Consider the following 16,633-nt stretch of genomic DNA (forward strand, 5'->3'; position numbering starts at 1 on the left):
TTTTCATTTAGAGTAAGGCAGGCACACAATTTCACAACAGACACAAACAAAAAAATGTTATGACAAAAAAGCATGTTTTGCTAATTGAGCTTAATTCAGCATCTTTATGAGGTTTCATTTCAAAAGAAGGATAATTGTGTTGCTGGTGGATGCAAGGAAGCTAAGTACAGTTTTACAGATTACCAAGAGTCTTATGATCTTACCAAGAGCTCTAAGTGATCCCTCCATGTGGGAGGCCATCTCCATGAGGCTACTGGAGCTCATGGCATATGCCTCAGATGACACGGAGGACATGCTGGACATGGACATGGTCTCAAACTTCATTTCAGCTGCCATGCTGCTGAAGGAGCGGGAATCCGTCATGGATGACATCACTGCCTGCTGGGAAGTAGAAGAAAAGGCAGACGACTCCTCCATTGTATGGATTTCTTTCTTCATCATCACCGATGAACTCAAGGATGACGATGACTCCTTTTGACTCATCAATACTGATTCTGGCAGAAGAAACAATAACACACATGTCATTGTTAAGAATGACTTCAATGTTAGGGCTCTGTTATAATTTCTTTAAAGCATTAAACTGGATCAGATTTTCTGGATGGTGATAGAAAAAGCCTACCTTGAAGTCCCAGCTGCTGTTCACAATAAGCTGTAATCTTCTTGCGAATTGACTGAAACACTTGTCCAGTGAAGTTGAAAGAAGACTTGGATACTCCTCCTTCTGATTTCATCTCACAGATGTACTCTCCCTGATCACTGTCTGTTAAATTATGGATCAAAAGGCTGCAAGAACCCTCAGAATAGTGCATCTCTAGGCGACTGCTTTGTGAAAGCCTCCTCCCATTCACATACCATACCACCTCTCTGACGGAGCTCTCACAAACACAGGACATCCTCACTGACCCCTCACAGGCTTCTGCTGTTAGCTGACTCATGACCTTGGGGGGTTTTGGGATTGGGGATTTTACGGTGGGTGGAGATACAACTCTCTTGGGGGACATGGTGGGAGGAGGAGACTTCATTCTAGGAGGTGATTTGATCCCTTCAGGTTCAGGGGACTTCAGTGCCCTTGGTGATTTGATGCCTGCTGGTTCTGGGGACTTGATGCCTTTTGGTGTTTTGAGTCCAGGAGGTTCTGGGGACTTGACACCTCTTGGCATTTTGATTCCTGTAGGTTCTGGAGATTTGATACCCCGGGGTGATTTTACTTCCTCAGATTCCAGTGACTTTCCAGTCCCCAGGGTCTTAGTTGGCGGTGGTGACTTGAGTCGTGGCTCAGGAGATTTTAGACCTCGTGGTGACTTAGGTCCCTCAGGCTCAGGAGATTTGACACCTGGAGTCGGTGATTTTAAGCTCGGTGCAGGAGAAGGTGCAGTTGGTTCAGGAGACTTTATGGTCTTAGGAGACTTAATCCCCTCGGGTTCAGGAGACTTCACACTTGGTGTTGGGGACTTCACACTTGGAGCAGGAGATGTTGCACTTGGTTCAGGAGATTTTATACTTGAAGCTGGTGATGTAACTGAAGGCTCGATGGATTTGGTGCTAGGTTCTGGTGACTTCACACTGGGAACAGCAGAGGTTGTGGAGGGAATAGGGGATGTGGCTGAAGGTGCAGGTGACTTTACACTGGGAGTGGGTGACTTCACGGATGGCTCAGGGGGTTTGACTATTTTAACTTCCTGCTTGGGGGTTGCTCTATGGATGGTTAAAGTAAAATGAGCTTCCTGTCTGCCTTCTGAATTCTCTACCACTACTGTGTAACTGCCCTCATGGGAGGCTGTCACAGAGGAGATTTCCAAACTGGATTTATACTGAGTTGTGGTGACCTGAATGTGGTGGGATGAGACAATGGTTCTGCTCTCATGTATCCATGTCACAGTGGGTGCAGGCTCACCATCAATATCACAGGTAAATCTGACAGTCTCTCCCTCCTCAACTGTCACAGACTGAGGCTTAGTGAGGATTCTAGCTGGAAGAGAAAGTTTTGCCTTCTGGACAGAAACTTCCTCATCACCAGCAGTGGTAGAGGATTTCAGTTTAGCTTCAGATATGGTGTGTTTCCCACTCAGAGAAAATTTGTCAGATGAATAAGAGGAACTAGATGACAGGTATTCAGCAGAAGCATACTTGATAGATGAGTCATACCTTTCAGAGGAGGCGCCATATCTCTCATGTGTGAATACCTCATGTGTTTCGGTTAACTTAGATTTGGTTTCTTCTACCTCAAAGTGGGTCTGTGAAGCATAGCCAGCTTTGAAGTGGGAGATGTGGTAGTGGTCTGTTCGAGTGACTTCAGGGACATATGCTTTGGGAGCTTCCTCATCCTTGCGGCGAGAAGAGAAAGTTGTGTAGCTACCACCTGACACCTCCAGGGTAGCATAGTCTGAAGCCTCTCCCTTAGAGTTGGAACATACACAGCGATACGTGCCACTATCCTCTTCCTGACAGTCCAGAATAGTGATGGTCAAGACACCAGTCATGTTGGTAAAGATGAATTTCTCACTGGATTCAGAGATCGCAGTTCCATTGTGGAACCACGTGACCTCAGCCTCTGGTTTAGCTTGTACATTTAGGGTGAATTTTGTATCTTGACCAACTGGGATACGATGAGAACGCATCCTAACAGTGACACGCGGGGCATGGTCCAAACTGAAAGGTGTCTGACTGACCAACTGATACTTCCTTTCAGATTTCAGAGCAGCCTTTCTGGCCTCGTAACGGGACATGATATCAAAACGGGCAGACCGCTCAAACCTCGAGGAGGAGCGTGAAGACCTTTCAACTGACTTGATGGGGCTGGGGGAACGTGGTCGGGTCCTCTCTGGGGTAGGGGACCTCCTCCCCACAATCTCTCCCTCTACTTCCACAGGATGCCTAGCATGTGGTTGTCTTATCAGTTCTGAAACTGGACGCATTAGCTCAATGTAAGTGGGTGACAGTGACCTTCTCCTCCTCATATACTGAGAGATGGTACGTTTCTTCTTTGTCTCAGCAACCTCAACGGTTTCATGTCTACCTTCCTGCCTTCTTTCCTCATGCTCCATGGCACGTCGCTCAATGCGTACAGGGCTGCCAGCAGGTGAGGCAGAAAAGCCAAGCTCCAGTTCATCCTCCAACATCATTCCTTCTTCTTCCTCTGTTCTCATCAGCTCCTCATCGCTAAGGTCTCCCAGAGATCTCCTCCTAGATCTGAACAACGCCTCTGACACAGGACTGGGAGAGCGGCGTGCAGGTCTGACAGTCTCCAGATCATCTAGAGTGAGTTTTGGAATACGCCATCTTGGCCTATACTGGTCAGTGATTCTAGGAAGGGGCATGACGTAGAACTGTTCCCATCTGGACAAACGAATACGTTTCTGTCTCTTCTGCACAATCCTCTCCATCCTCTCTGAAATCTCATATTGATCTTTTAGCTTTCTGTACCACTTCATATCTGACAGAGGTACAAACAGTTTGATACCTTTGTTCTCATCAAGAACTCTGGGATCATGAACCACAGGCTCAGGAATTTCATAGGGCATGAAGATCCTCCTCTCCTCCTCCAACTTCTTGGTCTCTGACTTCTCCTCTTTGATGTCAAACTCACCCTCGACATTCTTCGTGCTCACTGCTGGCTTGTAAATCTCTGCAGCATATTTGAGAGCTTCTTGAGCAGTGGGATTAAGCGGTACAAGCTCCTCAGTAGCAACGATTTTCTGAGCCATCTTGTTGGTCTTTTCAATTTGTTTCTGTATGTGCATGTATTTCTCTTCCTCACTCCTATATTCTCTCCTTGTATAGGTAAGGCGGTCCACCTTCAATGTTGCCTGACAGCTGGCGGTGCCAGCAGAGTTGGTTGCAGTAACTTTGTAAACACCAGAGTCCTCAAGTAGAGTCTCTCTAATGTGAAGGACATGAGAGTCAACGTCCTCCTGTATGACAACCACCTTGGGACCAAACTGTAGTGGATGACCATCCTTTTGCCATTTAAGAGTAGGAGGTGGTACACCTGAGACTCTGAGCTCAAAATGGACACTCTGTCCCTCCATGCACTCAACATTAGCCAGCAGGCGTTTGAACATGGGCTTCATAGTTTCTTCTGTCACAGGATGTGGTGCCACAGTGAGACGGGCCTTGCAGCTGTCTTCTCCAAACTTGTTGTGGGCCATAACGGTGTATTCAGCATCATCAGTCATGTCCAGGTTATGGATCATGAGCTGGTATAGACCCTTATCACTGGTGAACGTGTACTTGCTGTCATTATCACCTGGCTTGATTTTTTCACCATTCTTAAGCCAAATTATGCAAGGCTCTGGATGCACAGTAACAGTAACACCAAAACGCACATCTTCGCCAATGAAAGCGGTGCGGTTGTAGAGAGGCAAAGTGAACTCTGGTGGTCTCTGCAGAAGCTTAGTCTTGTCAACTCTCCTCCTTAATTTCTTGATGGAGCGGCTAAGATAGTACTCTTTGATACTGCTCACTGTCTCGACAAAAAGCTCTCCATAAGCACTGTCTTCTCCATCATCACTCAGCACTTTGCATCTGTACACACCATCATCACTTTCTTCAATGTCCTTTACGTAGATACTGGCAAAGCCATTACTATAAGTAATCTCATACTTGTGGCTTGTGTGTAGCTGGCAGTTACCAAAGTACCATGACACCTGTGTACTCTTGTCATGCTTGGCAATGCTGCAAGTGAATCTTGCATAACCACCTTCTTCAGCTGAGGCATGCATGACTGGGCCAGCACGGAAGCCATGGCACTCAGTTCCAATCTTCACTTTACCAACAGCCAATCCCCTCTGGTTCTTGAAAGCACCACCATAGGCCACACGAGCTGCTGATACAATAGTATCAACCCTCTTTACCAGAGTCTGATAGTACCTTCTGTGTCTCAGTGTCCTGATAGCCTTGTTGCTAATATGCTCTATTTTCATCTTGAGCCATGGGTGCTCCAGAGCCTCATGGGCTGTCATACGAAGCTTCCTGTCCTTGACAAGAAGTCTGTCAACAAAGTCCATAGCCTCCAGGCTGATATCCTTAAATGCTTCACTGTCGAAGACATACTCACAGTTGGTGATATTCTCAATCATCTTTGTGGTAGACTCTGCTGCAAATGGATTAAGGCCACTGAGTAGAACATAGGCCATAACACCAACAGACCACATATCTGTGGCCGTTGTGACCAAATCATGGCGGTGGACCTCTGGGGCGCAGTACTCCGGTGCTGAAAAGAGCATTCTGATGTTTTCTCCCGGCACCAGAAGCCTAGCCTGGCCCATCTCAATGATCTTTATGTTGGTACTTTTCCTTGTAGTGTACACAATGTTGTCTGGGCGGATATCAAAGTGGCCAAAGTTGTGGGAATGCAGGAACTTGAGAGCAGAGCAGACTTGTCTAAGGTACTTGACAATCTCCTGCTCTGTAAGCTCAAAGTTGCTGGTGCCAAGCCGCTCAAAGATGTCAACTCCAGAAATGAATTCAAAGATAAGGATGATCTCCTCCATGCTTTCAAAGTATTCATGCAAGTAGATGATATTCTTATGCCTTCCCACATTAAGAGCTTCAATTTCCCTCAAAACCAACTCACGATCAGTTCCTTTGACTTTGATAAACTTGGCCATGTAGGTTTTCTTTGTGGCAATCTCAATACAACGGTGAACCACACCAAACTGGCAGTGAGCAAGCTCCTCAGAGATAATGTACTTTGAGGACAGCTCCTTCACCTTGTAGAAAAGAGCCTCCTCTTTAGTAATTTCTCTTGTTTCGTCCACTTCCTCATCATAGTTCCTAATTACAGACTTGTCTTCCTTTGTGGTGATAGGCTCAGTTGGTTCAGATGGTGGGCTCAGACCAAACTGGTTCTCTGCAATAACACGGAACTGGTATTTGGCCTTTCCAAATATGTTGATGATAGTGATACTACAGTCAGTCGTTTGTCCAGCACGAATCCACCTATCACTGGTGGTGGGGCACTTCTCCACAATGTAGTTAATAATGTTGCTTCCACCATCACTGACAGGGGGCTCCCAGACAAGAGTGATAGAATCCCTTGCAATTTCACTAACCACAAGGCCTTTTGGAGCTTCAGGAATGTCGGCCACATTCACCTCGATGGTTTGCTTGTCCATTCCAAACCTGTTCTTTGCAGTAATAATGTAGTAGCCAGTATCTTTCCTCTGGACTCCCTTCTGGAATACCAGGGATGTGAAAGACCTTGTGGTGATGACTTGGTGATAAGGAGAGTTGGAGAGGATCTCCTGACCTTTCTGCCAAGTGATTGTTGGCTCAGGTTTGCCAGAGATGGGGATCTTGATGGTGATGTGATCACCACGGACAGCATGGACTGCGCCCATTCCTTGGAGCTCTTGAGGCAGATAGATCTTAGCAGGAACTACAATAAAAATGACCAAAATCATGACTTATTCTCATGAATGTGGGCTTTTTTAAAATCAGGAATTGGAAAGAAGATATCATGCATTTAGTGCATTCTAGAAAATATTTGGAAATTATGATATTACCTTCCACCTCCAAGTTGGCTGTGGTAGAGATGGATCCTGAGGAATTAGTTGCTCTGACTTGGTAAACTGTGGCATCATTCTCATCAGCAGAAGTGATGACAAGCTGATAGTAGCCTCCCTTGAACTCCAGCGCTTTGATCTTAGTTCCATCTGCCAGGATCTCCTTTCCACTACGGTACCATTTCACAACAGGCTTTGGATAGCCCAACACCTTGTTGGAGGAAAAAGAGACAAAATAAATAACTGGTGTCCACTGAACAATGATGTTATGATTGTATTTTTGACTTAAAAACTGAGAGATTTTAAAGGAATAAGCAATGTAGTTTTAAAAAAGGTACCTTAGTGACAAATGTTGCACTGGCATGGTATTTGACAGTCATGTCTCTGATCTCCTCCCTGAATGTGGGAGTGCGAGGAGGCTGGTCAGACTTGGGGATGATGGGTTCAGAAATCTCACTCCATTCGCTCTCACCGCCCATGTTCTCACATTTGACACGGAACTCATACTCGAAGCCTTCAATCAAGCCTGTGACCTCATAGTTGGTCTCTGCAATCTTCTTGGTAGTTACTGACATCCACTTGTTCTGTTTCTTCTCACGTTTCTCCAGGTAGTAGTTTGTGATTTTAGCTCCACCATCGCTGCTTGGAGGCTTCCAACAGACAACACAAGAGTCCTTTGTGGAGCTGATAATGAAAGGCTGCTGTGGGATGCCAGGTTTTTCTGAAAAACAAATAGGAAAGTTACTATAGTGCAGAAGTCCCATATTCTATGCAGTGGCAGATCTTGAAAACTAAATACGCTCCTTACAAAATGAACACATTTAAGTTTCTAGATGGTACTCTATAACTTATGCAAATAGGAGACGGTCGAGTAGAAGCTGTGGTTGATTTGAGACAGAATAAGCCATCTGTGAAGAGGACACCAAAATAAAATATAAATAAACTTACCAAATGGACTCTTGATTATAACCACTGATGGGATCTCTAGAGGCTCGCTGACTCCATATTGATTCTGAGCTGAAACCCTGAAGTAGTAGCCAGCATTCTCCGTCAGATTGAGGACACGGCAGGTGGTTCCAGACAAAGAGGAGGACACTAGGTACCACTGTTCCCCTTCTTTGGCCTCCCGTTTCTCCACAATGTAGTTGGTAATCATTGATCCTCCATCATCCTTGGGAGCCTTCCAGCTGATGACAACTGAGCTCTTAAGCAGGGCTTCAACAATTAGGGGCCCCTCAGGCATGCATGGCTTGTCTAGAAACACACACACACGCGCATATATATATGAAAGATTTGTAGACTGAAACTGAAAACTCATGCAAAGGGCTTTCATTTGTAACTTTGATTTTAAATTTATGGATAGATGGATGGATGGATGTGGAGCCCTTAAGCAATTTGTTTATAGTTTGATCTCACCTTGGATTTCTACACGAAGCACAGTGTCAATAGTTCCAAAGAAATTGCTGAGCTGCACCTTATAGCGACCAGCGTTGGTCTTTCTCTGAACATTCCTCACCACGAGGTGGGTGTAGCTCTCTGTGTTTTCAATGATCACATTTTCAGATGGATTCAGAGGCTTCTTGCCATAGAACCACATGATCTGTGGGATGGGACGGCCAATGTATACGACATGAAGGCGGAGACTGGTGCCAGCCCCAGCAAAGTATTTTTCCTTCAGGGGAAAGCCAGGGTGAAACTGGGGAGCTGCCTGTAAACGCAGTTTACCACTGCTCTCGATCTCTCCAGCCTCATTGATTGCCCTACAGGTGTACAGGCCCTCATCTTCCTGTTCATCTGTTAGAATGCTGAGGGAGTGGTTTCGACCATCTGAGCTCATTTTGTACTTGCGGCTCTGGATCAGTTCCTTGCCAAAGCGGTACCACTTAATCTCAGGCAGAGGTCTGCCAATAATGCCACAGGTCAGAGTGCCAGACTCGCCAAGTTTAGTTGTTACATCTTGGATGTCTTCTGTCAAAGCTGGAGCCTCACCAACTGCAGAAAGACAGCAATGTTTAATCACACTAAATGTATTTAATTTTTACTTTTTGTTGTAAATTGAAAGGAATTACAAATAAATTGGTTGTCTTTCCCTTTAAACATTAGATTTTACACGATTTTGACTTTAACATTAAATCTTGGTCAAAATTTGGTTCTAAGATATATTTTTCTGTTGTCAGTTAAACAACATTTGTATTGAACTTGCCAGATATGTTATACATTGAATGTCAAATTCTACTGCAACGAGGTCATTTGTTTTGATAGACCTCAATCCTGCAACAGCTTACCACTCAATTTGGTCTTGATGCCCATAGGTGTGCGACGAGGTCGGCTGAGTCCAGTCTCGTTCTCAGCAAAGACTCTAAACTCATACTCAGTGGCTTCCATTAAGCCACCCATGGTGAACTGACGATCCTTCGAGCGCTCCTTATTGCATTTTTTCCAGGCACTCTCTCCAGCCTGCCTGAACTCAATCCAGTAACCTAGGATCTCCTTGCCACCATCATGCTCAGGCCTGAGCCAGTGGATGGTGATACAGTCTTTAGTGACAGAGACAATGTCAATCTCTCCTGGTTGGTTAGGTTTGTCTACAGGAAAACAGAAAGGAAAAGGGTCAATAATCTTGGATAAATTCATTCTAACATCAATACATTCTAAAAGTATTTTAGAATGTATTGATCTCATACGTTTCCCTTATCAGCACAGACTGATTTAGATTGATTGCAATGAGTTGGCAATCTGTCTGCATTTATAAATTAGATAGCAGTTATTTGCAAAATTTCATCAGTATCTCTTAAAGTAATTGCAGTCACTCTGAGTTGGACTGTGACTGTTTGGAGGTGGTGTCACCTCCTACCAGGCGACCTGTGCAATCACCTTGCAGTCAAAAGTGGTGACACAGAGGTTGAGGGTGTTACACGTTCAATCTCTGGGTGACTAGTCACCGTTACTACATGCAAATGGTTGACAAATGCCAGTAACTTAAAAATTAACAGTCACTAAGTAAAGGAAGAGTTGCAAGGAGGTTGTTGCCCTATTTGTACTCTAGTGTGACTGAGCCATAACTCACCAAATGGATCTTTGCAGACTACAGATTCAGAAGCAGGACCAGGTTCGCTCTGTCCAATGTCATTTTGTGCGACAACTCTGAACATGTACTCTGCATCAGGGATGAGACCAGTGGCATTGAACATGGTGGTGGTGATGTGGGTCTTGTTGTGGCGGACCCACTTCTCTGTTGAAACCTCCCTTCTCTCAACATAATATCCAGTGACACGAGAGCCTCCATCGTCGCGGGGCCTGGCCCAGGAGAGAGAAACTGTGGACTTGGTAACATCCATGATCTCTGGTGGGTTGCTGGGAGGTTCAGGTGGGCCTGTGATAAAGGATGGTTTTACAAATTAAATTATCAGAGTTACAGTATGTTCAGAGTGTATGATTATCACAACAATAGGTTTATTAAATACAAAATTTTCCCAGTTCGACTGAGAAAGTTGGACTAATAACAAATATATCACTACTCACAAAGTGGAGTCTTTGGTGTGACAGACTCTTCAGATTTTAAAGCTCTGCTGACACCAAACTGATTCTCAGCAGCAACCCTGAAGTGGTACTCCACATTCTCCTTTAGGCCCTTCACCACTAGAGAGTTCCCAATTACTCGAGCATCCACTGTATACCAGGCAGCCTTGGGTACCTCCCGCCTTTCCACTATGTATCCCAGGATGTCTGCTCCACCGTCATCTGATGGTGGCCTCCAACTGACTCTTACTGATCGGGCCTGAATGTCGTCAAATTCCAGAGGCCCTTCTGGGACATCTGGGCGACCAATCACTTTCACCTACAGAGAGGAGGTACAGAGAGTTCGTTTTTAAGGCTGCAAATATTATTAGATTTTATACAATATATGTTTTCATTTCATTAGCCATTCTTTAATAAAGTCTTTCAGACACGCTCCCCACCTTGATATAAACAGCCTTCCTGCCACATTTGTTTTCCAGCACCAAGTCGTAGGTACCAGTGTCATCTTTATGCGCCTCTTTGATGACCAGCTCAGTGATGTCATCATGCGTAGCAATCATGGCCCGATGGGAGATGTCACGACCATCCTTGGTCCACTTGCATGTAGGGATGGGTTTACCCTTAATGGGTACAGACAGGTGGATGACACCACCTTGTCTGACCACATAGCCCTCTTCATATTTAGGATCCAGCTCATAGTCAGGATAATCTGAAGAAGACAGAGGTTTGATTTTTTTTTTAACTAAAGCTAAAAATGCCAGGATGCTATATGCCATGCCACCAAAAAACTGAAGTAAAGGATTTATAAATATTTCAAATTCTTTCTTTACCAAGCATCTCCTGGACTTTAACCACTCCAGGAATCTCAGCAGCTTCTCCACAACCACCAGCATTGCAGGCGATGATCCTAAATTTGTATTCAGCCCCCTGTGGCATGTGGGTGATGATGTACTCGCACATCTTCGTGGGAGTTGTGTTACACAGTGTCCATTCCAGCTGGTCTACCTTCTGCATTTCAATAAAGTAGCCAGTAATGACAGAACCACCCTCCTCTTCTGGTGGAAGCCAAGCTAGAGAAACAGAAGTCCTGGTAGTGTCTGTGACTCTGGCCTGAACTGGAGGACCTGGAGGTTCTGTTTAATAACAGAGAGAATAGGTAAAGATAGTGACCCCACAGTGGTATGGCTAATTTAAAACAGAAAAGCAGTACAACTGTTACAGTGATCTTTTGCGGGACATACCAATGGGGTCTAAAGCGATGGTAATGACAGAACTCTCGCTGGGTTTCCCAGCCCCTCTAGAGTTAATGGCTGTGATACGGTGTTCATACTCCAGGCCCTCAATCAGTCCGGAGGAACGGTACCTGGTCATAGTAACAGGGTTTTTGTTGATCCTCAACCACCTGTCAGAATGGGCCTCTTTCCGTTCTATGATATAGCCCGCAATAGTGGAGCCACCATTGTCCTCAGGTGGTTTCCAGGTCAGGGTCATGCCCTCATGGGTGACATCAAGCACTTCTGGCCTGCTTGGGGGTCCGGGGATGGCTACATAGAAAAGAAAAACAATCAGAGATGAATAACAAACAAGACATAGTACCATATAGTTCAGTGAGAATAAACAATCCACAGTTTAATAGGATTTTTAAGTTTATATATCAAATCAGAACCTGTCTACTTGTAATTGTATACAGTGACCACCAATAACAGTGTGAAACTGAAACTGTAAAAAAATGCTTCAGAAAGAAGTTGGACTTGTGGGCTTGAAAAGAACAAGAAGAAGGTTTTCAAAGCAACAGTGCAAGTTATCAAAGGCAGCACAATTCTCATTGAAGGTGCATATGAAGAACATCTTATGGAAAGAGAACTTACTCTTGGCGCTCTTGCATTCCACCACATCAGACTGCAGGAAGCCACCAATGCCAAAACGATTCATGGCTGCAACACGGAACACGTACTCAGTTCCTTCAGAGAGCCTAGTGAATTTAAAGCAAGGCCTTGTCACAGACTCGGAGATGGTGGTCCAGCCAGGCCGGTGGGCATCACGCTGCTCAACAACATATCCGCTGACATTGGCACCACCATCATTCTCTGGAGGTAGCCAACTAACTGTCACTGAAACACCGTCGACTTCCTCGATCTTTACTGGACCCATAGGAATACTCGGTTTGTCTGAACAGAAACAACAAGGCAGCTATTTAGGAAGACAGTTTTTGTCTTTTTTATTTCTTTGTCTTTTGATTTTTCTCTGAAGGAAAAATACACCTTACTAAATAAAAACTGAAAATATAAAACATTCAGTTTAGTAAAGAATGTCTGCTTACCCAGGATGATAACCTTGATAACTTCAGTTGCCATGCCTATGGTATTCTTCACCTCTAGTGTGTAGTCTCCTGTGTCAGAGATGGTCGTCTCACGGATGACGAGATGGGTATATTTGCTGGTGCTGTCAATCTTGATGCGGTCCAGGGTGTCCTTCAGCTTCACACCACCAAAGTACCACGAGCAGACTGGCTGTGGTCTGCCCCTTATTGGGATGTTGAGGTCAATGGGTTTGCCGCAATTCACATGAACTATCTTCTGAGGGATACTTGTCATGTCAATCTTGGGCATAACTGCAGTAAACACAAAATTTTTCATATGACTTATGAAAGCTTTTCACAGCTTAGTAAAAACAGAAATGATGTGATGATTTGTGTTTTGATATCTTACCCTTGATCTCTTGGATGATCACTGGAGTGACAATGTCAGTGGATTCACTGGCTCCCCTGCTGTTCGTGGCGCGGATTCTGAACAGATACTGGTCATTTTCTGTCAGAGACTGGATGGTGTGCTGGGATACTGAGGCCTTAACTGTCGCCACAGCACTCCATCTGTCGGAGCCTACTTTGCAGGCCTCAATAATGTAGCCTGTCAATCTGCTGCCACCATCATTCAAAGGCTTCTCCCAGTGCAGGGTGACAGAAGATTTGGAAACATCAACAATCTCAAGCTTCACAGGCACTGAGGGCACTTCACACACCAGCACAGCCTCCGCTGTCTCACAGGGCTCACCGACACCATAGATATTCTCTGGCAGGACTCTGAAAAAGTAGTACACACCCTCCTCCAGTCCACTGATTCTGTACAGTGTTTTCCTACACTCAGTGGTAACAGTCTTATAGGACTTCATGTTGGCCTCACGCTTCTCTATAATATAGTTGCTGACATGAGCACCACCATCAATGCTTGGGACATCCCAGGTGATCACAACAGATTCCTTGGTGTAGTCCTTCACTTTCACTGAACCTGGAGGACCAGGAGTGTCTGACAAAGAGAGGCAAGTAAAAAGATCATATTTCGAAACTATATTACTTTACTAACTGTATGGTGACTGTACATATTTGATATCCAAAATCTTTTAACAAACTCTGTGGAAACTTTGGTTGACATACCATAGACTTTAACAAGGATGATGGCAGTCTTTTTTCCAGATGGGTTCTCTGCCTCTACAATGTATTTTCCAGAGTCGTAGCGATCAACCTTCTCTACTACCAGTGATGTGTACTTGTCAGTAGTCTCAATATAACCACGGCTCTGTAGTTCCACCCCCGTCTTCCTCCAGGCCACTACTGGCGTCGGACGACCAGTGACAGACACAAATAGGCGCAGAGTACCTCCAGCGCGGAGGCACACTGTTTTCTTTAGGTCATCAGCCAACTCCAAATCGGGTATTTCTGAGTGGATGGAGCATAGTTTACATAGAACATTAAAAAGTTCAGATGTAGTTCAAATATTGATTTTTTTCAACAGAAATCTACACCTACTTACCAATTTTCTCAAGTGGTTCGATTTCAGCACTTGGTTCACTGAACTCTCCAGTCCCATTGCTGTTAATGGCAGCAACCCTGAATCTGTACTTCTTATTGGCAGCCAAACCAGCAGCCACATACTCATTAGTCTTGAGGGCTTTGGCAGTGGCACGGTACCACTGCTCAGAACCCTCCTCTAGGATCTCCACAATGTAGCCGGTGACATCTGATCCACCATCATACATGGGCCTGGTCCAAGTCATGGTGATGCTGTGTTTCGTTGTGTCTGTGATGCGAGGCACTGATGGAGGAGCTGGGGTGTCTGTAGATGAAATGGAATTTTTGAAAATGTATTTTATCTAAACAAATATGTTGTAAAATATGTTTGGGGTGGTGCTTTCAGCATTGGTATCACTTCCTCATCCTGTTGCAAAGCACAGTGTGTGCCACTTGATTAACAACAAACATAGTGACTTCATCTGTTCACCTGTTAAATCCAGAATTCAAAATTCTGCTCCTCACATACAAGGTCTTAAATAATCAGGCCCATCTTATCTTAATACACTCTAAAGCCAGGATTTAGAGTGTATCACAATATAAATATATCACTAGTGAAGGTTACAGATGATCAAATGGCCTCTGTCAGTACTTATCTTGCTGTGCAACTACACCACAATGTGGGGTTCAATAGCACTGTGCTATGTGCATGTAAATGGGGAGTTTTCTTCGCACAAAAAGGTTAATTATGAAGTTCCACAACTAGTTAAACCAAAGGCATGTCTTAAAGACACGAGACCTGAAATACCTCTAATTTACTACTTTGTTCATTTACTAATTTCAGAGAAAACAGGGCTTGATGTACTCAGGCCTAAAACAACATGGTGGAGACATCGAAACATGGTGTCTAACCAGATACTTACCTTGGCCTCCAATAACACTGAAGAATCTTGGAGTCTTTTTTAATCAGCATATGTCCACATTAACACTGTATGTTGACAGCCTTCATTGCCTACTGTATTAAATCTTTAGTAAATATTAAACTCTGCCTATCCTTTAGTTTGCCTTTTTCCGGTATCTTTCTCCTCTCTTTCCCCTTACTCCCAGCTGATCGTGGGGATTGCTGCTCTTCCCCTGAACCTGGTTCTGATGGAGGTTTCTTCCTGTTAAAAGTTTCCTTCCCATTGTTGCCAAGTGCTTGCTATTAGTGGTTAGTATGATTGTTGTGTTTCTTTCCATCATTTTAGCATTTTTACCTTACAATATAAAACACCTTATGGTGACTTCTGCTGTGAATTGGTGCTATATAAATAAAAGTGAACTGAATGGAACTGAAAAATATTAAATAATATCACTTTTCTCTTGGCATTAAAAGGACAATGTCTACAGTTTTCTTTCTTTCTTTCTTTTTTTTAAGTAAAAATGTCTTACATGTGGGGTCTTTACAGAGGATGTATACTGAGGTGTCACTTGGCTGGCTGTATCCAGCAGAGTTGACTGCTGTAACTCTGAACTGGTACTCGCTTCCCTCCAGTAGGCCTGTGATCTTCAGGCGGGTGTCATAGATGGTGTAGGTCTTATTCACTCGAGTCCACCTGGTCCAAACAACAAAACAACATCATGAAAGAGAAGGATAAGTATCTTTATTTAAGAAATGATGTCTCAACATCTTCAGTGAATCCAGAATTTGTTCTGACCTGCTACTGTTCTTCTCTCGTTTTTCAACGATGTAGTTTTTGAGCTCGCTTCCTCCATCACTCTCAGGCTTCAGCCACTCGATGATAACGTGCTCCTTACCCACTGCAGTCGCCTCTGGTGTGCCTGGCTGGGAGGGGATTGCTGTGGAAGAGTGGGAACAGGTCAGAGTCACGCAAACACATCTACATTACGTTTTCCCTTTCATAAGATGTAATATAATCCATAACACCTAAATCCAAAATTGAAATTGTAAGTAAGACTTGGAAAAATGCTGCAGCTTACTGTAAGCGTTTCTGGCGATGATGGGATCAGATTCCAAAGGAACTCCAGCCCCATACTTATTGACACCTCTAACCCTAAAGATGTACTCATTGTTCTTGATCAACCTAGTGCTGACACATGACAGGGTCTTGCACTCAGTCTCCATGATGACCCAGTTGAGGCGGCTGGTCTCACGACGTTCCACAATGTAATGGGTGACAGAGTCTCCACCATCCTCCAGAGGTATCTTCCAAGACACTGTACATTTTTCCTCTGTGACTCTGCTGATTACAATCCTATCAGCTGGAGCTCCAGGAGTGTCTAACAGACAGAAAGCAACATTTCAATCAGAAAGTTCAAACTATTACGACACACTAATTAATTAGTGTCCTTTTGGCTGCTCACCTAGAACTTTAACGCTGACAGCTGCCGTCTTAATTCCACTGGCATTCTTGACAGTTAGAATGTATCTACCTGTGTCGTATCTGTCACAGCTCTTGATGACAGCCATGGCTCTAGTGGCAGTGTAGGTCAGTGAATATTTTTCTCCAAGTTCTAAAATCTTGTCACCCTTTGACCAGTACACTGTAGGCTCTGGTTTACCACCCACAGCACCGTCCAAGACAAGGTCAGAACCAGCAGTAACAGTGACAGTCTCACCTATCAGTTTGCTGTCAAGTTCAGCTTTGGGAGGAGCTGCAAAAAGTAAGGGATGATTAGTGTTACATTAAAAAATAACAACATATACCAGTATAATGAACTGAACCCTGAAAACAATCTTTGTTTTAGTCATTTTTATTGATATTCTGCCTGGTACACCAAGCAGGGGAGCTTTTTTTTCTTTAAAGTTACATTCATTCATAGT

At 44.3% G+C, this 16,633-nt stretch overlaps 1 protein-coding gene across 7 annotated transcripts in view; it reads right to left on the reverse strand.

Moving 5' to 3' along the window:
* The window catches only part of ttn.2 (titin, tandem duplicate 2), a 219,954-nt gene that overhangs the window by 1,387 nt on the left and 201,934 nt on the right, over positions 1-16,633 (reverse strand). For all 7 annotated transcript variants that reach the window (XM_085373731.1, XM_085373730.1, XM_085373729.1 and 4 more), the window contains 21 exons: positions 16,174-16,464; positions 15,790-16,089; positions 15,507-15,648; positions 15,241-15,404; positions 13,832-14,134; positions 13,456-13,737; positions 12,734-13,327; positions 12,346-12,636; positions 11,894-12,193; positions 11,267-11,569; positions 10,856-11,158; positions 10,466-10,734; positions 10,029-10,344; positions 9,574-9,879; positions 8,792-9,091; positions 7,923-8,498; positions 7,455-7,760; positions 6,845-7,227; positions 6,507-6,717; positions 620-6,379; positions 204-494 (listed from right to left, as the gene is read on the reverse strand). In XM_085373731.1, coding sequence (XP_085229857.1) covers positions 204-494; positions 620-6,379; positions 6,507-6,717; positions 6,845-7,227; positions 7,455-7,760; positions 7,923-8,498; positions 8,792-9,091; positions 9,574-9,879; positions 10,029-10,344; positions 10,466-10,734; positions 10,856-11,158; positions 11,267-11,569; positions 11,894-12,193; positions 12,346-12,636; positions 12,734-13,327; positions 13,456-13,737; positions 13,832-14,134; positions 15,241-15,404; positions 15,507-15,648; positions 15,790-16,089; positions 16,174-16,464 — 11,991 coding nt within the window. The remainder of the gene's footprint in view (positions 1-203; positions 495-619; positions 6,380-6,506; positions 6,718-6,844; positions 7,228-7,454; positions 7,761-7,922; positions 8,499-8,791; positions 9,092-9,573; positions 9,880-10,028; positions 10,345-10,465; positions 10,735-10,855; positions 11,159-11,266; positions 11,570-11,893; positions 12,194-12,345; positions 12,637-12,733; positions 13,328-13,455; positions 13,738-13,831; positions 14,135-15,240; positions 15,405-15,506; positions 15,649-15,789; positions 16,090-16,173; positions 16,465-16,633) is intronic.

This window comes from Diplotaxodon limnothrissa, linkage group LG16 (genome assembly GCF_057381915.1).
Source record: "Diplotaxodon limnothrissa isolate DT_005_m linkage group LG16, D_limnothrissa_male_GT1.1, whole genome shotgun sequence".
Taxonomy (NCBI): domain Eukaryota; kingdom Metazoa; phylum Chordata; class Actinopteri; order Cichliformes; family Cichlidae; genus Diplotaxodon; species Diplotaxodon limnothrissa.